Here is a 24,530-nt window from a genome sequence, read left to right on the forward strand (position 1 = left end):
AGACTAGTACTAGATAGTGTGATCAATGAGTGTCTTAATACCCTTTCCAGCTTTGACATCTTTGAACGCTTGCTCGGCATCTGCGAATCTGATGGTACCGGAAATCAATTCCTTCACGTTGATCCGACCAGAAGCCACGAGTTGGACCGCGAGCTTATAGTCGCCGCTACCGTAGCGGAAGCTACCTTTGAGGTTCAGTTCTTTTGTGCAAGCCGCCATGATGGGGAAGTTCATCTCGCTCCGCCCCATGCCACCTTGTACGTAGGTGCCACCCGGCCGGAGAACATGGATGCCAGTGTGTACTGACGGTTCAACGCCTGAAGCGTCAATCGCTACATCAGCACCTCGGCCAAGGTCATTCTCTTTGATTATTTGCATAGCGTTTTCAGTAGCGGACCTCAGTGGTGAAAATACGTCCGTCGCAGCGAATTTTTTTGCAAAGTCCAACCTTGGCTTCTGGATGTCGACAGCAACGATCTTAGTCGCCCCAAAGGCCTTGGCCACGGCACAGCATAAAAGACCGACTGGACCAGCCCCAAAGACAACAACGGTCTGGCCCGGGGTGACGTTGGCCTGTCTCACAATGTGTACGGCGACTCCCAGAGGCTCCATGAGTGCGCCCTCGGGCAGGCTGATGGACTCGGGTAGTTTGTAGCAAAAGTCTTCGGGCAGGCTGTAGTACTTTGCCAGAGTACCGTCGTACGGGGGTGTGGCGGCGAAAGCCATCTGCTCGCAGAGGTTGTATTTGCCCGCCTTGCAGGGCTCGCATCGACGACAGGGGATACCGGGTTCCATGGCAACATGATCGCCGACTTTTAGACTCGTGACGGCTGAGCCGACCTTACTGATTACTCCGGAGGATTCGTGACCGAGGACCATAGGTTCCTTGACCACAAATTGCCCAATGGCACCGTGGTCCCAGTAGTGAACCTTGACCTTGTTAATCATTTGCTCGGTCGGTTCGGTCATGTACATACATCGCTACCGCAAATGCCAGTGTACTGGACGTTCACAATGACATCGTGGGGGTTTTTGAGCTCTGGAATAGGGCGGTCCTCGAACTTGACCTGGTGGACGCCTTCGAGGACGAAGGAGAGGTTCTATCTGTATTAGTTTACCACAAGCCAGACCCGATTAACAAGCACATACCTGAGCTGTAGCGACCATGGTGATGAATGGTAGATGACAATTTACACGTCATTCTCGGCTTTTATAGGGATACCTCAAGTTGGGCGGGGGAACTGGAAATTAACCGGCTTGCCTGAATTTAGCCGGAAGGCGGCGAGCGGCGTCCAAACTACTCCAACGGTCCAACCTCCGTACCAGAACGCGGTAAATACCCATTCAACTCACCATGCGACTGAACGCCATGCGACCTCTTCGGCCGATGTTGCGGCCCAGTCGACCATTTTTGTCAAGAGGCCTGCAGAGCTCAAGACAATGCCGGTTTGCAGACGAAAAACCGCAGCCGTTCAAAAACCAGCTGTACGAAAGTACTCAACAGCGCTTGCGGCGTGAGCGCGCAGAGCAGGAGCGGTATGCGCAATATCATAGTCAGTCGCAGGGCGGGCGCTATGCAGCTTTGATGTTTGGTATGTCAGCACACATATGGGACTCGTATGCTAATATCATCAGCACTGGTGTTCTTCTCGACCGGAGCTTACTACCTAGGGTCACTGAAACCCGCAAGTCTCCCAACGACGTCCACATCAAGACTCTACGAATTAGAACCACCGCGGCATGATGTTTCGCCGTCGAACCTACAAGCCGCTTGGGCGGACTTTGTTGAGATTATAGGGAAGGAGAATGTCTCCACAGAGTATGCGGATCTTGTCTCGCATGCAGGCTCAGACTGGTCATCCTACAAAACGAAGGAAAACGAGAAGCCCTTCCTTGTTCTATACCCGTCAAGTACGGATGACGTCTCTCGCATCATGAAAGTATGCCATCAGCGCCTCATCCCAGTCACGCCGTACTCGGGTGGAACAAGTCTGGAGGGCCACTTTGCTCCCACAAGAGGCGGGGTGTGTATTGATTTCCGTCGTATGGATCGAATCTTGGAGGTACACAAGGGCGACCTGGATGTTGTGGTGCAACCCGCCCTAGGATGGGAGGAATTGAACGAAACTCTTTCTGAGCAGGGTCTATTTTTCCCGCCGGACCCCGGCCCTGGCGCCATGATCGGTGGTATGGTGGGCACCGGCTGTTCGGGAACAAATGCCTATAGGTACGGAACCATGAGGGAGTGGGTTCTCTCGCTGACCATTGTTCTTGCGGACGGGACAATTATCAAGACGAAACAGCGCCCACGCAAATCAAGCGCCGGCTACGATCTCACGCGTCTGTTTATTGGCAGCGAGGGTACACTTGGGCTGGTTACAGAAGCTACGCTGAAGCTCACAGTCAAGCCCAAGAGTCAAAGCGTTGCTGTTGCAAGCTTCCCCTCGATTCATAGCGCAGCTCAGTGTGTCACGCGCGTCGTGGAGGAAGGGATCCCCGTTGCGGGCGTGGAGATCCTAGATGATGTTCAAATGAAGTGCATCAACGCCGGCGGCACAACGTCGCGACAATGGAAGGAGACCCCCACTATTTTCTTCAAATTTACGGGCACACCAAACGGAGTTAAAGAGCAAATCGGCCTAGTCCAAAAGCTTGCTTTAACGACCCATGCTAAATCTTTCGAGTTTGCCCGCGGAGAAGAGGAAATGCGCTCGCTTTGGAGCGCTCGTAAAGAGGCTCTCTGGAGTGTTATGGCGATGAGACGCGGCCCAGAGGACCACGTGTGGACGACCGACGTGGCAGTTCCCATGAGCAGACTTCCTGACATTATTGAAGCTACTAAGCAAGACATGACACAAAGCGGGCTACTGGCCGGCATATGTGGCCACGTCGGAGACGGCAATTTCCATGGTATGCTGTCTCTTCCAAAAGAATGGCAATGCTGACTTTGGTTTAGCGATCATATTATGGAACGATGCGGAGAGAAAGACTGCAGAGGGTGTAGTCCATCGCATGGTAAAGCGAGCTGTTAAAATGGAAGGCACCGTGACCGGTGAGCATGGTGTTGGTCTCATTAAACGAGATTACCTCCAGCATGAGCTTGGAGAGTCTACGGTAGATGTCATGCGAAGGGTAAGCTGCTGCTGATGAGTTTGTGCAAAGGCTAATATCTCACGAAACAGATTAAACTGGCCCTGGATCCACTTCGTTTGCTTAATTGCGACAAGGTTGTTCGAGTTGAAGCGCCAGAGCCCGGGGAGGTTAAGGAATGGTGAAGCTGGTCTCAGATATCCGAAAGCCAAGTTGTGAGCTATTAGTACCTGTCCTCGTCACGACGCTGACCATATCCGCCTTGCGAGTACCCGCCGTAGTTCTGCCTGTAATCTTCCTGCAAGTAACCCTCCTGCAAGTAACCCTCCTGAGAACCATACCCACCTCGGTACCCTTCTTGAGAACCTCCACCTCGGGATTCATAATCTGGACGAGGTTCGTAACGGCCGTCAGATCCGGCAGATCCGTAACGGCCATCAAATCCGGCAGAGTCGTATCCGGCAGCAAACCCCCTTGCTTTAATTAGCCATTGATCTGGCAGAGGGGGAAAAACTTACCTCGTGCTATCCTGAGAATACTCGTGTTGTTGGTACGATGAGCGGTCGTCATACCGATAACTCGACTGCGTGTACTCGGCTCTATATCCGCCACTCTCGGTATACTCCGCAGAGGCCTGCTGAACGTACCCGCGTTGCCCGTCGTCGTATCGGTTTTCATGCCGGGTATACTGATAGCGGTCGTCATCGTCATCAGAGCCACTGCTACGCTCTTTGGAGCGGGAACGCTCACGGCTATGGTGCTTGCTAGAATGTCTGCGATGATGATGACGACCGCTACCAGAATCTTCACTGCCCTTGGGCGATTCATAACGCTTCTGATTTCGATAATCCGTGACGACACCCGAATGGTACTCTTCATGGCGTTCTTCGTACCGAGGCTCTTGCTGGCCATCGTCCCTCGACTTGTTTCCAGAGTCTAGCAACATCGAACCGACGCCGCTCACAAGGCCCCCAATAAGGCCACCAAGAGCTCCCCCACCCGCGGCTTCTGAAGCTATTTCCGCCATTCCTTCGGAGTTGGGCGGACCGAAATTTTGCGGGCCCTTGTGTAAGCTAAGTGGTTTTCCGCAGCCGTGTCCAGAATCGTGAACGCCTTCTTTATGATTCCTCCCTTCCCGGACGCCTTCGCGGGACAGCTGATCACGGAGACTTTCGTTGCCGGCTTCTTCCCACCATTCTCTTACAGTGTCAAACATGGTGCGGCGAATCTTGGGACCGTCTTGCCGTAAAACTGGGTGGTGGAAAACACCGGAAATGATTCGATCCAGAGTTGGCTCGATATCAGCATCTTCGTCATCCCACAGCTCCATCAGCTGCGGCACGGTCCATTTAACAACCTGAGAAGCAACACGCCCGGCTGGTTCATTGAGAACATTTGAAAAATGATCTTTTGAAAGCATTGAGTGAGTGGGGTTGCTGCAAGAGTCGTTGTTGAAGACCACATGCTGTTGATCTCTGCTGCTCTGGATGACTTCGGATGATCCAGTCTGTAGCTCGGCCTTGACTTGCTGGAGGATGGGCAGCACATAGGGGGCAAGAATCGAGAAGACTGCAACTGTTATTTGCTCCTGGACTTGTTCGATTAGTTCTGGTAATATTGGGATCTTTTCGATGGCCTCATTGATAGATTTCAGCAAGTCGTCATGCCATTCCAGGACCGGGTAGATTTTCTTTTGGACATCGTCCAGGTATGTAGCCCACTCTTCTGGTTCGCGAGGGGAGACTTGTTGGTGTTTTGCGCTCTCCGACTCGGCCTTGAGTTCATCCATTCTACCCACTTTCTCGTCGCTGTTACCAATCAGCCCTTCTGGAATCTTGTTGAGCAGATTCTGAAGGAAGCTATCAGAAGGCGACTCGTTTTGAGATTCATTGATAGCGCCTTCCAACTCTTGAATTTCGGACTGTGTCGCTTTGTCGGAGATTTCACCCAGAACCGAATGGAAAAAGTCTACGCCACCAAAGGTGCCTGTCACAATGGGGTAGACTGATTTGCCGTCTATCTCGACCTGGGTATCGCGACCAACATGGGGGAACACTTCAAATTCACCCAGCTCGATGAGACTCAACTCAACATAATTGGAATGGGCAGCGTAATCCTCCAGGCAGTGTAAGCCGGTTCCGAGAAGACGGAGGGCCTCGTGCAGATCTTCATCGTTCCTGGATCGGGCGTATCTCCGTCCCAGTTGAACGCAACGGCCAAATAGTCGCCGAACAAGGGCGGCCGAGGTGTCAATTTCCATGCGTTCATTCGCTATGTAGTTCTTGAGGCCTGAGAAATTAGCTTGATCAGCACAAAAAAATGGTAAATCAAACCTGTCTCTGGATCAATAGCTAATTCACGTTCTTCGTCAACCGGTCCCCTGAGGCGTGGGTCATAGTCGCGAGCATCTTCGCCTTCGGCATAACCAAGAGGATTGTCAATATGTTCAGTGGGCTGATAGCATCCCAGACGTTCCGTTGTGACTTCGAACTCTTTTGTGCCGTATCTGTTTGATCAGCAATGGCCGCAGTAACAAAGTGATGCGTACCCAAAACTCAAAAACCCAAGAACCCATAGAAGGATCCGGATAGCTTCGGCGCTGACATATTTCACAGTCCCAACGTCTACGGCTTGGCTGTAGTCTCGCAACCAGTTTCCAAAGTAAACACGCTGGACATCAAGCTTGCTGAACTTCCGACCTCCAGCAGCGCGGGCCAAGAACAAGCTTAGAAGCGCGTCTTCAATGTCTCCGTGGCGCCAGTTCTGGCCTTCAATCTTGGAAATCGATGCGATATTTCCAGCACCGAAGGCATGCGCTTTTCCGGAAAGGGAAAAGAAAACGAAGAGGAGAAGGCATAGATTCTGAAAAGAAATGCCCATGCTGCACATTTACTTTCACTGAACAATAAAGTTAAACAGATGAAGTGATATTTTCTTATATTGTGAGGGGGGGAAAGGGGGAGAGGTAAGACTTGAAACATGGAGGGGAAGCTGCCCCACCATGATGCCATCAGGTGATGAGCATCCCAACCTCCTCACCTCAGCCCTGCTGCTTCTTAGAGTCGATAATACGCAGGATATTTAATTTGTTTCTTACGAGGACAAGATGGTTTAAAATGCTTAAGTTCGTGTGTAGCCATAGTACTGTAAATAACTGAAGTAGACTACTCGTCAGTTCGCTGACAGAGCAGCGGGCCAGCGGTTGGCCCAGGCTTGCCAACCATGGAATCCATGGATAGCTATTACTGAGTTACCAGTTATATATACGCCGTACTACTCCGTAGTTGTAATAGTCAGTGTTAGCATATGGATGCTCCGCAAGTCGCTTGGCGGGCATCCGGACTCTGTTGGTTTCCGGTTCCGACAAGAATGAGTCTGGATGGACATATACAGAGGTCGGGTATACACTGACTACTAGGTACTAGGTAGCGCAAAGTAGTGTGGTTGAACGTAGACTAGCCACCAGCCTCCGGAAGTCCGAGTCGGAGGGACAACCGCGTGGCACTACTCCGTACAAGGTGGCGAGTCGAACAGCTCAACTACTGTGTAAATAATCTGTAACAGAGTAGTTGAGTCGTTCTACTTTAGTTGACTTCAATACTGCTTTCTGTGCAGGGTGCAGGATGCATGTCATGATGGGGTATAGAATTACGACATGTTACAGGCTTCAGCTTGGTTGGTCACACCGACCAATTTCTCCGCATCCGTCAAGATAGCGTTCAGAGCTCCATCCCTGGCTCGGGTCCTATTTATTACTGCCAGCTCCTCAAGAGTCAGCCCACTCTCCAGCCTCCCTTTCGGTTTGTCAGTATTGTATCTATTGAATGCTCTTATCCGGGGTCCTGTGCTCGACTCTTTCTTTTCGGCGACTCTTTATTTCTGCTGCCTTCCCAGGAATGCGACTCGCACATTTTGGTTCACGATAGGTCGTTCACTCCACTGCTTATACTCGATCTTCTGAACGTCTTCAAGGTCTTGCCTCCTATCGCGTAACCATGCGTTTTAGGGCCGATAATTAGGTCATCTCGTTCCTAGCTTATCAGGAACGACTGAGAGGGGGCAGGCAATCGAATCGGGCCAACCGGCACAAATCGAACGTGCATCGTCTACAAGTCTTCTGATGTTGTTATGTTCCTTCAACTTTGCGAGCCTTGTGAGTAGGAATACTCGGTCAGCAATAGTCAAGGTCCAATTGAGTCAGGACCCAGGGTAACCAGTTAGCGCGTCTCAGCATTTCTGCGCTCTACACCATTTCTGGGTGACGAGCTCCAACATGTCTTCTCCTAGAATTGACAGTTCCTCGAGAAAACAAATCACCAAAGTACAAATTAAGCCTCTACTCAAAAGAGTGTCGCAAGATGGCTCATTGTCTACGTCAATTGACCTCTCGCGATCGTCGTTTGAACAAGAGGGTCTAGGAATATATACAAACTACGAGCGAGACAGCGTCCAGAGTGACTTGTACACCAACTTTCCAACGAGGAGGAAACTATCCGATTTAAATCGTCGATCTACGAGCGGAACGTCCCAGCTTTCCACAGCGAGCAGCTCGAGCATGGGCAGACCGGCATACACGTATCGCCGCACGCCGCGCGCGTACACTCCTCCTCTGTTGACACATGGTCAGAACTACTTTGACGTTCAGGCTGCAGAGGCAGATGGCCAACCACGCTTGTCGTTGCATCTCCCAGACACGACGTTCACACCGGGAGGCTCACAGACGAATGTGACCGGCCGTGCATCTTTTGGCTATTCACGAGACAGTGCAGTAGAGACCACGTCTCGGTCGTCTCTCGATTTCGTCTTCCGCTCCAGGACACGGACGAGCATGGATCCTGTTTCCCGAGCAGCCACGATACAAGCAGCACGTCAGGCATTCGAAGAGAAGGAAGCGGCAAAGAATCGAAAATTCGAAGAACAGCGGATGAAAGCGGAAGAAAAGCAAATAAAGAGGGAGACACCCAAGGAGGAACCTCCAAAAAGCGAGACGCAGCCGCCACCAAACTCGGAGAATTGGAAGTCTCAGTCAAAAAGCACGTGGATGCTCTTTCTTACGTGGCTGCGAACTCGGATATTCAAGTTCAGAAGAAGAGTGCGGAGCTTGAGCTGACTATTGGCCTTTTTAAATATCTTATGAATTTACTGCTGTTTGTACATCGTGGACCTTGATCACGTGCCGTAGGTGGCCATCGCGCTTACCCTCCGAGGTCTATGAATGGCTACTCACCATGACGTTTACCTGTATCCCAACTAAAATACCCAAACATCAATTTTCAGATATTATTGTTCTTTCAGCTCTCATCCAACGGTCCCTAGTGGATTATCTCTGCAATAAACCGCTGCAATGGCTCGCTCGGGTAGAGCAAAAGCACGCAAAACTACCAAAAAGGCGTCTACAGGTTTGCAGCCACCATATTTGAACAATCTGACTTTCTAACAACTGCCAAGGCACGAAACCGAGTCACCTTTCCATGCAACAAGAAGCACGAAACACTGAAGGTCGAAATTTATGGCGCCTGAATGTCCAACTTCGTCATCGAGCGGTCCAATTCGTGAGCGCAGGCAGCCTTGAGCCGGTTGATACTCCCAAAGAGCTGCCCGTCATGAAAATTTCCCAAGATAATTTGGACTACAAGGAAACCAGCCAACAGCCTGTCCAGCCACAGTCCTGTACCCCTGAAGATTCAAGCGAGGACGAGGTCGTTTTCCGGGGGAGACGGAGCAGATCAGACGCGGCCTCTGAGGACATCCTACCACAGACGATACCATTAGACTGGATACCGGTTCGTGGAACTCCTGCCAAGAGTCACCTTGAAATCTCAGACGAAGACGCGATTCTGGCCGACTATATTGCCCACATTGCCGATGACTCGGAGGACGCGGATGACAATGATGAAGAACACGAACCCGCATCAGATGATTTTCAGGATTTGACACACTCCTCAGAGGATGAGGAGGTTGACTCTGATTTTAATGGCTTGTCGCCGACCGAGTTTGACACCAACTTATCGCAGTCTACACGAAAGAAACCAGAAAAGAGTGTGTTCGCCTCGGCTACTGCATTTGCCAATGCGCTGGAACGGGACCCCTATTACGGACTAGATGTCATGGACTTTAGTCGTCCGAACAAAAAGAAAAAAGGTCTCGACCATCTTGATCTTGATGCCTTGGACTCTGAGCTAGAGGATGAACTGATAAATGCTTGGAATAATGACCGACTAAAGAAGAAATCGAAGAAGAGAGAACGGGAGAAGCTTCGAGCCCAAGGACTACTTGGTCGCCGTGGAAATGACCCCGACTTGAAACTCAAGTACACGAATGGGATAAACATTGATGACTTAAAATCCGAGATACGGTCATTCCTGCTATCATCAAAGAATAGGTAGGCTTTCACCACTTTTTGAACGAGACTAACGACATTACAGCCTGTCGCTTCCTCCGATGACAAAGCATCGCAGAATCCTTATTCATGACACGGCACATGCCTTGCGTCTTACTTCCCAGTCACGAGGAAAGGGTTCTTCTCGATTTCCGGTCTTGTCCAAGACGTCACGCACACCAAAGTATACTACGAGAACAATCCCACAGTTAGATCGGGTTTTCTCGAATCCTCGCGCAATCAAGGCATGGGATAAAACACGTGTTAAAACCAAATGCGGCCATGGCAATGTCTCCTATATGGATGGTGATGTTGTCGGGGCTTCAGCACCTGAAATAGGTGCTGAAAACAAAGGAAGAGCAATGCTTGAAAGAATGGGGTGGAGTACAGGTACGGCACTCGGTGCTACCAACAACAAAGGCATTCTTCTGCCGGTTGCACACATCGTCAAGAATTCGAAAGCTGGTTTGGGGTGAGGCCTTTAGTATGAGAATATGAACGAGTCAACAGTCTTTGATTTTGGACTAGCGCTGGTGATGCGATTTTATATGCGAGAAAAGCTTATTCCGGGATGCAAAGGAAGCATTGCAAAGACTGCATTCCATTTGAGATTCATGCAGGAGTTGGGCTTTTTTAGCACGCTTTTGCTTTGCCTTGCCTATTTTCTTGGGTGTTACACGGTCCCGCAAGTCCGACGCTGACAACTTTTGAAGCAAACCATCAACGCTGTCTGGTGTGGGAGAAGAAATTCTTTGTTTCAGAACATCTCTGGGTACGTAGTCGGCCGAGTCAGAAGCAGAATTGGGGTCGGCAGGTCCGTCACCTCGAGTCTCGCCATCCTGATCAGGCAAATTGACTGAAGCTGGGCTGGGGTCAGCGACAGGTTCGTCACCTTCATGCGTTTCGTCATCCTCATCGGGCAAGGCTGGATAAGGGTCGTCTGCTCGCAAATCGTCCGGTTTTTGCAATTCACCACTCCCCAGATCAAGTTCGTCATGCTGCATCTTCATCTCTCGCCGAAGCTGTTTCACGGCTTTTATGTGCTTTTTACTACGTTCATGAGCCTGGAATTGGTTCTGGCTTTTGAAAGTCTTGCGGCACGCGATGCATTCGATATGCTCTGTCTCACCTTCATCGGAACTTTCTGCCTCATTTTCCTCAGGTTCTTCAGGTCTTGCCCAGTCTTGAAGGACATGGTCTCGTAATCTTGCCTGGTTTGCTGCTCGTGACCTCGTTGCCTGAGAAGCGGCAGATTGGCGAAGAGCCTCGCGTTGTTGCGTTAAGCCATCCCTATAGGATTTGTAGCGTGGGTCTCGCTTCTTGACAAAAGCCACCAGGGACCGAACAGCGTCATTGTACTCGCGAACTGCCCCTTCTCGCAAACGTTTATTTTCCTTCTCCATCATACGACGGACTCGGCGATCTGGAGCCTCCGAGTACCGGTAGGCGTCTTTCCACGAGAAAGACTTTTTAGTCGAGAAACTGCTCCATGTAGCATAAAAGTCGCGCACATTCTCATCATTACGAAATCCAAACGATGGATATTTGAAGTCGCAGCCAGCGGTTTCTTCCTCGAGCGCAAGCTGGGCGAAAGTCTCACGGAGGCCACCGTAGAACCCGTTGAGCGCATCGGAAAACTCCATCCGGGGACTGAACTTTGAAAACAGTTTGAGAATATCGGCGGTGTCGCTTACTGAACAGTCGCCGCCTCCTCCTAGGAACGCATCGCGGTGGGAGTCATACCACGATCGCTCGTGGGGATCTGAGAGCACCTCGTAGGCGGACTGGATTTCCGCAAAGAGGTTGGTCGCCGCTTCTACATTCCCAAAGTTCCTATCGGGATGTAGGTCGAGCGCTTTCCTTCTGTAGGCCTTTTTTATCCTGCCACATCGTCAGCACTACATCCCCAACAATCTGGAATGGCACAAACTCTTCCGACGACGCATTTTGTTCAATCTCAAGAAGTTCATAGTAGTCTTTCTTCGCAGCAGTCGCCGTGCCCGACTGGGCAGTCGATTGGCTTTGGCCCATGGAGACGTTTGTTTTACAAGGTTTGAGGGTGGCGGTACCGTACCGGTAGATAAGGTGGCAGATAACAATCTGAGGTCATCACTTATTCAACAACTCCAACGGAATGGTTCTATCTCTCGGCGACCTCCCAGAAGAGATACTCTATAATATACTGTTATTTTGCGATGCTATAGACTCGGTTGCTGTCGGAAGCACCGCGCGACGATTTCGAGGTGTCACCAACGAGCCTCTATTATGGCGGAACTATTGCCAGACATTCAGCCACTTCCCACAGGTGGCCGACTGGAAAGCACTCTACATATCTCGATACCTCATTGATCGCGCCACGAGTCGGCTCTTTGACAGCATCCTTGCGAACCAAACTGGGCGTATAGAGAAATTGCGATCGATTATCAACTTTGGATGTGATGCCAAAGATACTCTACTACGTAATTTGTCGGTCGATTCATCCGCAGAGGACTACTTGGCTAGGAGGTCTGTTCCTTTGAAGTCTAAGATGCAGCTGCTAACCTAGATAGATACTATGCCAAAGCGCTTTTAACTAGCCTTCATCGGACCATTGCAATTCCAGAATGGGTTGGCCTCAGGAATGGTGATGAGATACCACTTGTTAATGCGCTCGGGGCCTTTGACCTCTTCATACCAGAAAGTGGTTTTGGAAACTTTGATGAGGTACGACCACTTTGAATCAAAAGGCTTAGCTAATCGTGTAGATCAACGATAGGTTGGAACAAATTCTGTCCCGTTTTCGTTTGCAGCATCCAGACTTTGAGACAGCAAGTCCGCGAGGAAAAGCGGGTGCCATCGCCGCTTACCTGAGGGCGCATAACTTGACTGGCATCGAGCCGGGTCGGGAGTATCACTGCCTGGAACACAATTTCCTCGGGGTCGCGCTAGACGATCCAGGACACAACTCGCTGCCTTTAGTATCGGCAGTGATATATTGCCATATTGCGCAAATGCTCGGATTGAACGCTCGCCCTTGCGGTTTCCCTTTCCACGTCCACGTTATCGTTGTACCCCCCTGGGGTTTTGACATTGATGGCAATAATATAGACACTCAAGGCGAACCTATATATATGGACCCGTTTCGTTCCGATCAAGAGACCCCCACGTCAGATATGAGAACCCAACTGAATTTTCTGGGTGCGTCCCCTATAGAGCAGTCTGCTTTCATGGGTGAGTCAAGGACTTCTGAGATTGTCTTACGTTGTAGCAAGAATATTTTGAATTCTGTGCAACGTACCGGCCAATCGAGTGCAGTGGACGTGGGCTGCGCGCGGTATGCCGCGCTTTGGTCTTCTTTGTTACTCTCGAGCCAACCGGATATACAGCAGCTTCTTTGGTTGTTGGAGCTCGTAGCCACCGACTTCCCCTCTGATGTACATCTGGTTGAAAGATACATCGCAGCTACATTCCGTGGTACGCCAGAGTTTGAGCATATTCTGGAAAGCCTCCATGTCATACGAGCGGTTGATGAAATACCGAAGCAGGTGAAGCGGCGGTCCTCCGAAGAGGTGTCATTTCGTGTTGGTCAGGTATTTAGACACCGCCGCTACAACTACACAGCAATAGTCACAGGTTGGGATGCGGAGTGCGGCGCGGGCGAGCAGTGGATGAGGAGAATGGGAATTGATCATCTTCAGAGTGGAAGACAGCAAAGCTTCTACCATGTTATGTATGTGTGTGTTTCCATGGGTTGGCGAGCTGTGCTAATTCATTTCAGCGTGGAAGATAAGAGCGTCCGGTATGTTGCAGAGGAAAACATCCAAGTTATAACGCCAACGATTTCAGAACTGCCACCAACGCTAGTTGCGGTGGCAGGGAAATACTTTAAGCGGTGGGATATTGTATCACGAGAGTTCGTGAGTAATATCAAAGACGAATACCCTGATGATTAGATATTTTGCTATTGACTCGGCAGTTGGCTGTTTGTTGGCTGTTTGTTGTCATTCACGAGCTAGGTCATTATTCTGCTTATGAATAAATCTGCTCTCAGCTCAAACATGTACAAGTCTGCGTTGGCAGTACAAATGCGAAATAGCCATCTTTGGCTAAGCTACGTCTGCAGTATGATGGACTCTCGGTTCAATCCTTCCTCGAGGTGAAAACCAAACACCAGACGGTAGAGGTCGTACAGCCACAGATGTTGTCCACTATTAGCCATAAGCTTAGTCGCCCTAGCTATATCCATCGCGCTTGCCCTGGCTGGAGGTCCAATAGCCTGGAAAGCCGGCTCATAAGCCACCAGGGCCTTGTAGTGTTTCAGCAGAGATATCTGCCAGGGGGCAGTTCCGAACGCGTCAGATGAGAGAGACTTGACAAAGGACGAGAGGCCTTGTGCTCCCTTGCGCTGAAACCCATTATTCAAAGCCGCCTTGACTGCCAATACTTTGAGAGCGTTTAGACTTGAATCGTTAGAGAGCGTTATAACAGTATTCGTCGAAGACGTTCTCTCCGAGGACTGGGTCCTGCCCGAGATACTCGAAGCACTGGATGGCCAGTGAGCATGTGAGGCCATGTTCCGGCGCTGGCCGAGCACATAAATATTCTGGACTGGTCCCTCTGCGGGTGACGTAGTACCAACGTCTTCGAATATCGTAGTCGGGGTCTCGGGATTTCGCTGGAAAAGTGGCATATCGTGATGTTGAGTTTGCTCCGCCGCCGCAAAGGTCGCCTGGCTCGGTCGAGGGGTGCCGCGATCAGAGTTTCGTAGACTCCTCTGCGTCCATCCTTCGCGGAAAATATCACAAAGCTCCCAGCAAGCCTGGACAGCAGAACCGAGCAGTTCTTCATCTAACGACCGTCCTTCTTTTTTGCTCTGACGTATACTAAACAGCATCTCAGCCAATGACCAGCAAGCACTAAGGAGAGAGTCTGTTTCCGGCGCACGAGATCTTTGTTTCATCAGGCGGTGGCATAGGGTGATATAAAAGTCCAGTGTCCGTTCTCTGAATGCGTCTGGGAGGTTCCGGTCATGTGTATTATACAGATGATTATTGAGCTCGAAACTGACACGAAGAACAGAGTCCGATATCTCATTGTCGCGAGTCCGGGCTTCAAACAACGTCTGACAAAAGTCACGACAGAGGTCAAGTGTCGGGTGGACATCGACTTGACCAGCATACAACTGCTGGCATAACCGCCAGCAAGATTTCCAGGCATCATCACCCAGGACGCTGCTAGCTCGCTGACGATGGATTGAGCTCAGTGTGGCCAGCGTATTGCAGAGTGACCAACATTCAACCAGGGCTGCCTGCAATGCCGTTATCTCACTTGCCACTAAGTTTCCAAGACTTTCCGGTATGTCTAGTCGACTATTAATGATTGCAGAGCGAACCGGACCAGAAAATTTGAGACTCGCCTTCCAGATCGATAGTAGCCGAGTCAAAATCGTCAAAATCTTGTCGGGTCTGTGCACGCGGTGTCGCTCTTTCAGACCAGTCCTTGGCTGGTTCGATGCTGGTCGTCAACGGAGGTGGTGATATGGGACTGTTGGAGAATTTCTACCAAAAGTAGTAAGTAAAGAATTTCAACTTGCCGGAAGACTTGCTGTACATTTGCATCTCTTTCCTTCTCTGCCTCGAGGTTCCCATCGTCTTCTACTGGATTTACTTCAAACTCAGTGAACCCAACAGGAGCATGTATCACAGACTTTGGTTCGTCATCGGATCTCGGGCTTGGGTTTGCAATTTGTGTCTATGGGGCATAAGCAGGTGCTTCGCGGAAGCGAAACAAAGACATACCGTAAGTCTATTTGTAGATTGCGGTCGTGTATCGTCTCGCAACCTTGTCTCGGATTCACCATCCGCGGCTGATATTAGCAATGACGGATGCGAGTTGTCTAGGAGTCCAGCCGCCGGAAGGCGTTGCTCAACGGACCTAAGACAACCGTCAGTATTTCGACAACACACATTTTGAGCACATACATCTTAAAGGCCGGGATGCCGTGGTTGTGCTAGATCATTTGCCTCAAACGCTGCCATCGGCGAGATCAACACTTGCGGGCTGTCAACAAATGGTAGCAACTATTCTTGAACGTATCCTAGACCCAAGTCCCCGCTCCGAAGCACGCGGCCGATCTACTTGGCTAAGATCAGACCGCTGCCCAGCTGTCCAGTCTTACCTAGCGTCTGGGCGCCACAAGTCATGTTGCGCTACCCGAACTCAACAGCCTCTAAATACCAGAGTACACATCGTATTCTTTACGCCAGAGATAAATAATTTGATTATGTTCTTCTAAGCAGACAAAGCTTTGACGAGGTCGCGGAAGACGACTCGCGAAGGAGGTAGAACAAAAGGAGGCGTATCGCCGAAGACACCAGCCAACCCAGTTTCTTTAACCACAACCGCGATTTCTGATGTCGAAGCTTTGCCCACAACAGCCGAGGACTGGCGTCCGAACAAACCGTCCAATCCAAGGTCTGAGGGTTCGATTTCCGCCAATGGATTGACCTGGGGGGTTTTGCTCGAACAGCTGATTTGCTGTACATTGGCTCCGGCGTCCACAATAACATAGTCGGTGGAATGCGAGTTCGAGAGCAAAGACACGGGCTCTTTGGCGACTTTGCAACGATAAACTAATGTAGCGTTAATATCAAATATTTGGATCCGCTTCTTCTTCCTTCCAGCCGTAGCGAAAGTCTGTGTCCTGGGATTCACAGCAAGCAGATGACACTCTGCATCTAACGTCCGCACTGCATCATTGACTGTATCCCATATAGACAGACGGTCAATGGCGGCGATGAGAAGATGACAACCTAGAAAAGCGTTTGCGCAAACATCTCCCGCGTGGGCCCCGACTTTGCTACATCTAACACTGCAACTGCGCACATCGACAAGAACGGTCAGGGTGGATGTCGACACCGCAAGAACTGATCCATCCGCAGAAAAGCAGATCGAGGCAGATGTAGTGGTAAAGTCGGCCTTGAGATCCAAAACGTTGCGACATTTCCAAGTCTCTGCTGCATGTTCATCATTTTCCCTCAAGCGCTGCCTGATGACGGGGCGCCAAAGACGAAGTAATCCGTCTGATCCTATTGTCGCAAACTCATGGCTATTCGGTCGAGAAGCAACATCAAGAACAGCTGCTGGTGCGTTGGTAGAGATATGTGGACTGTCTATGCGTGTGACCAATTGCCACAGGGAGGATGACTCGTTCCAGCGCCAAAATTTTAGATACTCCTCGACTGTGGCGCCCAAGTTGATATCTTCAGGCCACCAGCTATCAACAGTAGCCATCCATTTCCCATCCTCAGAGATGCTGAAATGATTGATGTCAGGGGGAAGAATATGAGTCCCGTCCGGACCGATATTCAAGGTGGTTGCGTTGGTACGTGCAAGAGCTTGACGTGATATATGGACTCCTGAGCGAATATCGTACGTCTGTAAAATGGGACAGCTTGCATCACCTGATGAAGGTACGGCAATCAGCAACTGCTCTGGATGCTGCGGGTGCACAGCTGCAACTGCTCTGGACCCTGTGGCCAGTTGCAGACTAGTTATTGTAGACAAGGGCTGTAACTCTCTTGCTGACAAGACCACAACGCGATTATCTGCCAGACTAACAGCATAAGAATTTCCGCTTTCGGAAACAACTATGTTGCAGATTGGAGAGGACAGATGAGGGAGAAACTGCTTTCGGCCCGTATCCAATTGCCAGAGTACCATGACTGACTCGTAGCCACCCGAGATAACATAGTTGCCTATATTGTCAGTATGACTTATGGTTAGGGTTAGGTTACTGACCATCTTTCGACCAGCGGACAGCTGTGACGGGGTCTCGGTGCCAGTGTAGTCGCCGGCACTTTTGTCCTTTGGTAAATGCGGCATGGTATACCAATATGGAACCGTCTGTTCCTCCTAATACAAGATCAAAATTGCTGTTCACCTGCTTGATATCAATACAGGTGATGCTGATAGCAAGTTTAATTTCTTTCCATGTATATTTTGGGACAGAAGTAGCGCAGCGAGTCCCGACAAATATACACGCGCCGCCGTATGCAACAACGGCCTTTCCGCTTTCGGTGACCCGGAAGTTGTCGATGTTGAAATGGGTTTCGAGAATGATGGTGCTTTGAGGTTTCTCGCTATCCAGCGGCATGACCACCAGCTCTTTCATTCCATCCTTACGCTTCCGTAGAGAGAACAGGGTATTGTACACAAGATCGGCCGATATGATTCCGTGTGCTGTATCCCACTGCGCGACCTGTTTCCTGGAGGGCCAATCCCACTCGCTAATTGACCCGGATGATGATACGATAAAAAGGCGGTCTTGGTTCAAGACAAATCCACTGACACTCTGGCCGATATCGAAAATCCGAAAAAGGCGAGATGTTGCGACAGAATATATTTGGACCGCTGTCTCAAGGCCCAAGATAATATATCTGCAATATCATAAGCCAGCTGCAAGAAAAACAGACATATATACGCACTGCTCGTCGGGTGTAAGAATAGGATTCGCCTTTGCGAAATGTCCGGCAATACCCCGGGATAAAGACCAGTTCGAGGTGCCCAGACCATCGCTTGTCGAAGTTCGACGTCGTTTCGTCCGTTCACGATTGACTTGCACGCTGTCAACTGCTGCTTCGCTTGCCCGAGATCGTTTCATAAGCCGCGCCGGACTCGAGTTGTTTTTTGCCGACATGACAGCAGTAGAGATCAAAGATGCCGGCGAACACTTCTGATAAGAAAAATTCTAGACCTGCTGAAATCTTACTGGACACGCTAATACGGACCAGGTTAGCTCACTCGGAGAGTCCCCACATATAGACGCCTTGCAACCTCTTCAACTTTCTATCAACTCCATTAGAGCCAGCGTCAAGATGATCATCCCTGTTCGGTGTTTCTCCTGCGGCAAGGTATGTCACCCCTAATACTTGGGACCAGACTGACAGGTATAGGTCGTTGGCGATCTGTGGGAGCGATACCTGCAACTTCTTGACGAAGGGATTCCAGATGGGTTAGTTCACTACCTGCACTTATCCGCTTCGATTAACGCCATTATCAGAGACGCTATGGATCAACTCGGATGCAAGCGCTATTGTTGTCGCCGAATGATTATGACCCACGTTGATCTGATTGAAAAGCTTCTCCGGTAAGTATTGATTGTCCGGTCTATGGCAGAAGACTTACTCGTCCAGGTACAATCCCACCGAGAGAGACCGCGCCAAAGTTCAAGTCTAATTACCTACAATTCCCACGCGCCGCAACTTGCACGTCCTGCGCGAAACTTGCCGACCACGGCTGTATGGTTACAATCATACCTACCTTCGCCGCTTCTAGAGCTGAAGCGCTTTCTTAAAGCCAACTAGGTTCCTAAACATCACGATCACGGTTGACTGGCAACACCATTAACCTACTTTACAAGGCAAATCACAAACTGAAAGCAAGTTTGCTTTTTCGGAGCAATGCCTATTAGAAGGCGCATAGTTATTCTTGACTCAAACAAAAAGCAAATGCAGCTTTTCGCCCTTGAATGTGGGTCAGATACCCATAAAGCTCGTTGTCATCATTTATCGCATACGTGGTACTGTTCCCATTCGTATCTCCGTCAAAAGCTTCGACTTTGACAACAACCGTACCAGGAAACTTGGCAGTAACCAGCTGCCGTAGCTCAATGAATGACTTGGATGACAGCCCATCCTCCCAGGGTTTGGAGTCCGTATGCAATTGACTTTCGGGGCTGATACTAAGACACACAGGTAGCAGGTCCAACATGGGATCCATGTAACCAAAAGAACTTTCATCCGCGTCCGCAGGCGTGGTAAATGTGTTATTCGCGGCCTGTAGAAGCGAAGGATCGATTTGCATATCACCTAAGTCACTAGAAGTAATAGGTGCACTAGCAAGAGCCTGCGAGGCAAGCGTACTGATGCCGTTCGATATCATGACACTCGGGTCGGGTGCGCGATTTCCAAGTTTCCGCCTCGGGTCTCTCTTTGTTTGATCATCGCGAAGGCGTTTCATAACATCACGACACAATACTTCCAGTGCCCTCACTTTTGTAGCATGCGCGGGGTCCACCGGCCCAGGGGCAAGAATGCGCTGGAGTAGCTCAGACCCTTGAATCCACTGCTCTTTGAGCTCCTTCCAATGCTCATCACCCGCTTCCAATTTGCTCGTGAAATGGTCACTTTTTAATGTATTGTAAAATGCGTTGCGAACTTGCCGGCTCTCTTCTGGGTTGATCCCAAGTGCATTCTTAGCCTCGGCGATGGTCATGCGCCTTTCCAAGGTCCTCATTCTCTTTGTGACGTCCGTGCAAACGACATCGAGAGCAAGAGACTTGGCTTCGAGTTGATTGGGATCATCCCAAAAAACACGCTGCAGGTGTTCCGATTCTGCTATCAGGGTATTCTTTGCCTCTTGCCATTTCTCGGGTCCGGCAATGGTTTTCTTGATAAGGCCTGCCTTTTCACAAATGCTTTGAAACTGGTCTCTGATTTCGCGGTATCCAGCGTTATCAAGATCCAGGTACTTTTTGCTTTCGTCGATGGTGGTCTCGGACGGGAAACGTGGGGGTCCCGGAGGGTCGGCAGGCAACCCAGCCCAACCCCTTGTACGTCGACGCCGTTTTCTGGCAGCCCAACGCTCAGCACTCTCCGCTTTCAACCGGTCGAGCCGCTCCTTGCGCTTTGCTACAACTTCACCAACTGCCTCTGGCTGTTCTTCATCGTTCAACAGTCGCAGCAGGCCCTCCTCTTCAGGTACCGTTTGCTGTGCTTTGGTCCCGTTGGGTACTCGGAGTAGCCAACGGTTTTTGGCTCGTACTCGCATTAATTCGCGTTCTTTGATCTGAAAGCCTTCCTCGTTGAGGATTCGGAGCATATCTCGCTGAGTGGTATTTGTCTCCCAGAGTTGTTTGATGCGAGTAACAAGTTGCACGTTTTTATGTGCTGGGTTCTGCTTCGAAGGGAAACCCCATCGCTTGAACTGGGTTTGAAAGGCACGTTTACTAGAAGGTCAACATCGTTCAAACTGCGTTAGAGGAGCGTACCTTGGAGAAAATTGATACACATTCCTCATGTATTCCATAATTTCCTCCAAAGCTTTCCTATCTCTGATATACATCTGGTAGCATATCTCGCGCTTCCCTTCCCAATCGTAGACCATGGTGGGAAACGCCCCTCCAAGCTGGAGGTGCGCTCTGGGGGGGAGCCCAGGGATCAACTCGAATTGTCGTCACCAGCTGGTGCGCGTCTGGCGCGTATGTTGTCGCTGCTGTACACCGTAGTGAGTGTTGACTGCTATAAGTGCAAGTCTCGCACGCCGTAGTAGCTGAAGTGAAAAAAGAAAAAGACAGGTGGGTTATCATGCTTAATCAGCTGCTGCCAAAACCCATAATGCCAAAACTATACGGAGGCCCCATTATTTTAGGGCGCAGGTTTTAATACTGGGAGTAATATATGAGGCAAAAGGGTAATATAACTTAATCAAAAAATAAGATATAATTTAATATTTTTATAAAATAAGGCTTTTTAATATTATTTATAAGGCCCTTTAAATACCGTACAAGGAGAGCTGTTAATTAAATACTAAAGAATTAAATAAGGAATATAATAATATTTAAAAGCTAAAGCTAACTAGGATTTTTATAAATAATTTAAGCTTTTAAGAATAATAAAGATTTTAAATACTTTTATTAATACTTTATAAAATTTTAAAAAATTATAAATATTATAGTTATATAAGCAAGTAATTTAATAATAAGTATTATAATATTTTAATTAAAACTACCTAAGGCGCTTAAATACTATTAAAGTATTATAATACTTTTTTATTAAATTAAGTAATTTTTATTATTAGCTAACACGCCCCCTTAACACCTACTTACTTTTAGATTAATTAAAAATAAGGTTAAAAATATTTACTAAACCTAGTATTTTAATAAATTTCTAGTATTATTATTTAATAAATATTTTAATAAAATTATTTATAATTATTTAATTAATAAGGGTTTATTTAATATAAAGATTTTTATATTAAACTTCCTACCTAAGCTATAAATTATAAATATTAATATAGTAAAGCTTTAAGTAAAGTTATATATTAATATTAGTAAAAATATTAATTATTTACTTATTATTATATTAAATAAAAAGCTAGTATTAAAAATTAAATTATATAGCTTTAAAAACTTTTTATTACTAGTAGGTTATTTTAAAGGCCTTAGTAAAAATAAGTAACTTAGCCTTAATAATAAAAATAGTAATTAAGTATTACTTTATAGCCTTTTATTTAATTAAACTTTTATATAGCTTATAAATATAGCCTACGCTAAAAAATTAATTAAAATAATTTATAAATATTATATCTAAATAAAATAAATTTTATATTTTTTAATAAAAATCTTATTTTTAAAGCTATTTAAACTAAAATATTTAAAAGTAAAAAAGTATATATTATAAAAATAAAAAATAAGTTAATTTACTATATATTAATAATAATTTATAGGATTAATAAGGTATTTTAATAAGTAATTTATTATATAAAAAAATATTTAAATAAGTAAGGGTACTAGCGTATTTAATAAATTTAATTTTTAATTTTATTTTTTTAATATTTTTAAAAATAGCTATATTAAAGTTTAAATAAAGCTTGTTAGGTAATAAAAGTAGGGTACTAGGTAGCTAAACTTTAATATTTAAGTAAAATTAATTTATAATAACTTTAATATAAAAGATTTAAAAAAGTTTAAGCTTGCGCTACTGTCAAGCCCAGAGGGAGGTAATATGATAAGATAGTAAGTTAATTACTAAGTGGCTATCTTAGAAGCAATGTAGATACATGTTAATAACTAAGCTAATAATTAAAAAAAACCAAGTAAGAGATAAAGTAAAAATAAGGCGTGAATTATAATAAATCCTCCTATTAAAAAAAATTATATTATTTTTAATACTATTTTCCTTAAGCTTAGTGCTATTTATTTTTTTTAGTTTTTATACTTAATTTTATTAAACGCGAACCCTAGGTTATTTATATAGGCTTTATAAATAAAAATATTATTTATAATGTTATTAGTAAAGTATAAAAGTAGTATATTAAGGTAAATAAAATTTAAATCTTTTTTTTATATTTATTAGGTATTTTAATTTATAATTATTTTTAGGTACTCCACGAACTATTTATATAAATACTTTAATATAAAATATTTAAAAATATTAAAGTTATTTAAAAAAACTATATAAAAGTATTTTATTTTATACTTGCTATATTTTTTATTAAAAAATTTAATAACCTTAATAACCTTTATTTAGGCTTTAATATTATTAGCTAAGTTTTTAAACTACTTTATAAAAGCAGTGTTACTAATAGTAAGGGTATATATTATATTAAAAATAATTTTATTTATAGTAGTAATTAGTTTTTTAAAGCCTAGGATAGTAACTTTTTTTATAAATATATTTTTAAGCTAGTAAGTAAAAGGGTTTTTATAAAGCTTAATAATTAGCTTAAATTCCTAAAGTTTTTTAGCTTATATTTATTTTTAATTAACTAGTTTAAAGGCAGCTAGCAGGAATAGGTATTTTTTATTATATTTTAAATAAGTATTATTAGCTAGTTTTTAAAACTTTTTATAATAAGTCTTATTATTAAACTATGCAAAGCTAGAATACTATTTAATATTTTTTTTAAAAATAAGTATTTAATTATTACTAGTTATAATATATTAAATAGCACCCTTTTTTTTAGCTAGGGTATAATAAGCTTTAAAATATATTTTTTACCTGTATATAGGTTAGTTTTAGTTACTTTATATATAAATAGGGTGTAATTACTTAAAATATTAATTAAAACCTTAGTAATTTTATTAATATTTAATATACTTAAAATTAGCCTAACTAGGGCAGGATTAATTAATATTTTAATTTTTTTAGTAATAAACACGCGGTATTATAGGTGGATAAATATAAAAAATTATTTTAATTATAATATATTATTAAGCTTATTTTAAAAATACTTATTATTAATTTAAATTAAGGTTTTAAAATAGTACATGTATTTCTTAAAGTTTATTTTTATAATTAGCTTTTTTAAAAAAATTTTAAGTTATATAATAGGTTTACTACCTAAAATATTTTTATAGCTACTTTTTTTAGCTTAGTTTAATTAAAGTAAATTATTAGTTATACCTTTAAACTAGGTAATAATATTATTATTATTTATTATTTTAAGTTTTTTAACATGGGCCTTAAAATAATTTATAATTTTTTTTAGTTTATAATAAAAAAGGCTTTATTATTTTTAAAAAACTTAATTTATTACTTAAGCTTATAAATAGTTTTTTAAGTTTTTATCTTTTTTTTATTAAAAAGGGTGTTATTTAAATTAAATAAATTTACGGTGGAACTTCCACCTTTATTTATTATAATAAAAAGGATATTAAATAAATATGGGAGGTAAAAGAGTTTTTATAAATAAAAAATAAAAAGTAAGAAAGTTTAAAAAGAAAAAAAATAGGGAGAAGGTTTAAAAAAAAAGAAAAAATAAAAAGGTAAAAAGTAAAAAAAGTTTAATAATAAAGGGGTATTATATTATAAGCAAGGTAAATTTTTTATTATAAAGTGGCTATACTTAAACTTAAAATAATAATAAAACTTAGGGGGCGGGGTAAAAAATAAAAAGGTAAAAAATAAAAAAAAAATAAAAAAATACCTAAATAAATATATTTTTTACAAGATTTTCCTTATTTAATAATTTTTTAGTATATAATTATAGTCCTAATTTAAACTTAAGTATAAGGTTTTTTATGCTATTAAAGTTTTTTTAGGGCTTTTATTAATTATTACTTATATTATACCCCTTTTATTTTATAAGGTATTATATTATAAAAGTTTTATAATAGCTATATAATATAATATACTTTACTAGTATATTATTAACTTTTTATTAATTTATATTTTTAGGAAATTATTTATTTAATATTATCAGGGGATGGTAGTATTCCCTGGTAAAAAAATTAAAATTAGTTAGTTTTAGCTATGCTATTAATATAACTAAATAAATTTTTTAAAAGGTAGGAAAATTT

General features: G+C 45.2%; 9 protein-coding genes across 9 annotated transcripts; 3 read left to right on the forward strand and 6 right to left on the reverse strand.

The window, feature by feature from the left end:
• Positions 1 to 9: 9 nt before the first annotated feature.
• DSM5745_10774 (NAD(P)-dependent alcohol dehydrogenase) lies at positions 10 to 1,167 on the reverse strand (the record flags this gene model as incomplete). The annotated part of the gene is made up of 3 exons (XM_026752790.1): positions 10 to 930; positions 978 to 1,100; positions 1,150 to 1,167. The coding sequence occupies 3 exons, from the start codon at positions 1,165 to 1,167 to the stop codon at positions 10 to 12; spliced, it is 1,062 nt and encodes a 353-aa protein (XP_026598808.1).
• A 202-nt stretch (positions 1,168 to 1,369) lies between these two features.
• DSM5745_10775 (FAD-binding oxidoreductase) lies at positions 1,370 to 3,275 on the forward strand (the record flags this gene model as incomplete). The annotated part of the gene is made up of 4 exons (XM_026752791.1): positions 1,370 to 1,592; positions 1,636 to 2,910; positions 2,957 to 3,132; positions 3,183 to 3,275. The coding sequence occupies 4 exons, from the start codon at positions 1,370 to 1,372 to the stop codon at positions 3,273 to 3,275; spliced, it is 1,767 nt and encodes a 588-aa protein (XP_026598809.1).
• A 38-nt stretch (positions 3,276 to 3,313) lies between these two features.
• On the reverse strand, positions 3,314 to 5,970 carry DSM5745_10776 (Het-C domain-containing protein; the record flags this gene model as incomplete). The annotated part of the gene is made up of 4 exons (XM_026752792.1): positions 3,314 to 3,563; positions 3,609 to 5,379; positions 5,424 to 5,596; positions 5,639 to 5,970. 4 exons carry the CDS (start codon positions 5,968 to 5,970, stop codon positions 3,314 to 3,316), a joined length of 2,526 nt encoding a protein of 841 aa, XP_026598810.1.
• Positions 5,971 to 7,363: 1,393 nt separating this feature from the next.
• DSM5745_10777 (uncharacterized protein) lies at positions 7,364 to 8,200 on the forward strand (the record flags this gene model as incomplete). The annotated part of the gene is made up of 1 exon (XM_026752793.1): positions 7,364 to 8,200. One exon carries the CDS (start codon positions 7,364 to 7,366, stop codon positions 8,198 to 8,200), a length of 837 nt encoding a protein of 278 aa, XP_026598811.1.
• A 1,793-nt stretch (positions 8,201 to 9,993) lies between these two features.
• On the reverse strand, positions 9,994 to 11,500 carry DSM5745_10778 (putative C2H2 finger domain protein; the record flags this gene model as incomplete). The annotated part of the gene is made up of 2 exons (XM_026752794.1): positions 9,994 to 11,350; positions 11,400 to 11,500. 2 exons carry the CDS (start codon positions 11,498 to 11,500, stop codon positions 9,994 to 9,996), a joined length of 1,458 nt encoding a protein of 485 aa, XP_026598812.1.
• Positions 11,501 to 11,603: 103 nt separating this feature from the next.
• Positions 11,604 to 13,337, forward strand: DSM5745_10779 (uncharacterized protein; the record flags this gene model as incomplete). Its single annotated transcript, XM_026752795.1, has 5 exons — positions 11,604 to 11,974; positions 12,019 to 12,172; positions 12,214 to 13,178; positions 13,227 to 13,247; positions 13,295 to 13,337. 5 exons carry the CDS (start codon positions 11,604 to 11,606, stop codon positions 13,335 to 13,337), a joined length of 1,554 nt encoding a protein of 517 aa, XP_026598813.1.
• A 222-nt stretch (positions 13,338 to 13,559) lies between these two features.
• Positions 13,560 to 15,431, reverse strand: DSM5745_10780 (uncharacterized protein; the record flags this gene model as incomplete). The annotated part of the gene is made up of 5 exons (XM_026752796.1): positions 13,560 to 14,809; positions 14,841 to 15,006; positions 15,059 to 15,199; positions 15,247 to 15,382; positions 15,415 to 15,431. The coding sequence occupies 5 exons, from the start codon at positions 15,429 to 15,431 to the stop codon at positions 13,560 to 13,562; spliced, it is 1,710 nt and encodes a 569-aa protein (XP_026598814.1).
• A 308-nt stretch (positions 15,432 to 15,739) lies between these two features.
• DSM5745_10781 (WD repeat protein) lies at positions 15,740 to 18,146 on the reverse strand (the record flags this gene model as incomplete). The annotated part of the gene is made up of 3 exons (XM_026752797.1): positions 15,740 to 17,205; positions 17,249 to 17,886; positions 17,935 to 18,146. The coding sequence occupies 3 exons, from the start codon at positions 18,144 to 18,146 to the stop codon at positions 15,740 to 15,742; spliced, it is 2,316 nt and encodes a 771-aa protein (XP_026598815.1).
• Positions 18,147 to 18,931: 785 nt separating this feature from the next.
• DSM5745_10782 (Clr5 domain-containing protein) lies at positions 18,932 to 20,614 on the reverse strand (the record flags this gene model as incomplete). Its single annotated transcript, XM_026752798.1, has 2 exons — positions 18,932 to 20,456; positions 20,499 to 20,614. The coding sequence occupies 2 exons, from the start codon at positions 20,612 to 20,614 to the stop codon at positions 18,932 to 18,934; spliced, it is 1,641 nt and encodes a 546-aa protein (XP_026598816.1).
• Positions 20,615 to 24,530: the final 3,916 nt, after the last annotated feature.

Source organism: Aspergillus mulundensis (assembly GCF_003369625.1).
Source record: "Aspergillus mulundensis strain DSM 5745 chromosome Unknown scaffold_16, whole genome shotgun sequence".
In the NCBI taxonomy this organism is placed as follows: Eukaryota; Fungi; Ascomycota; class Eurotiomycetes; order Eurotiales; family Aspergillaceae; genus Aspergillus; species Aspergillus mulundensis.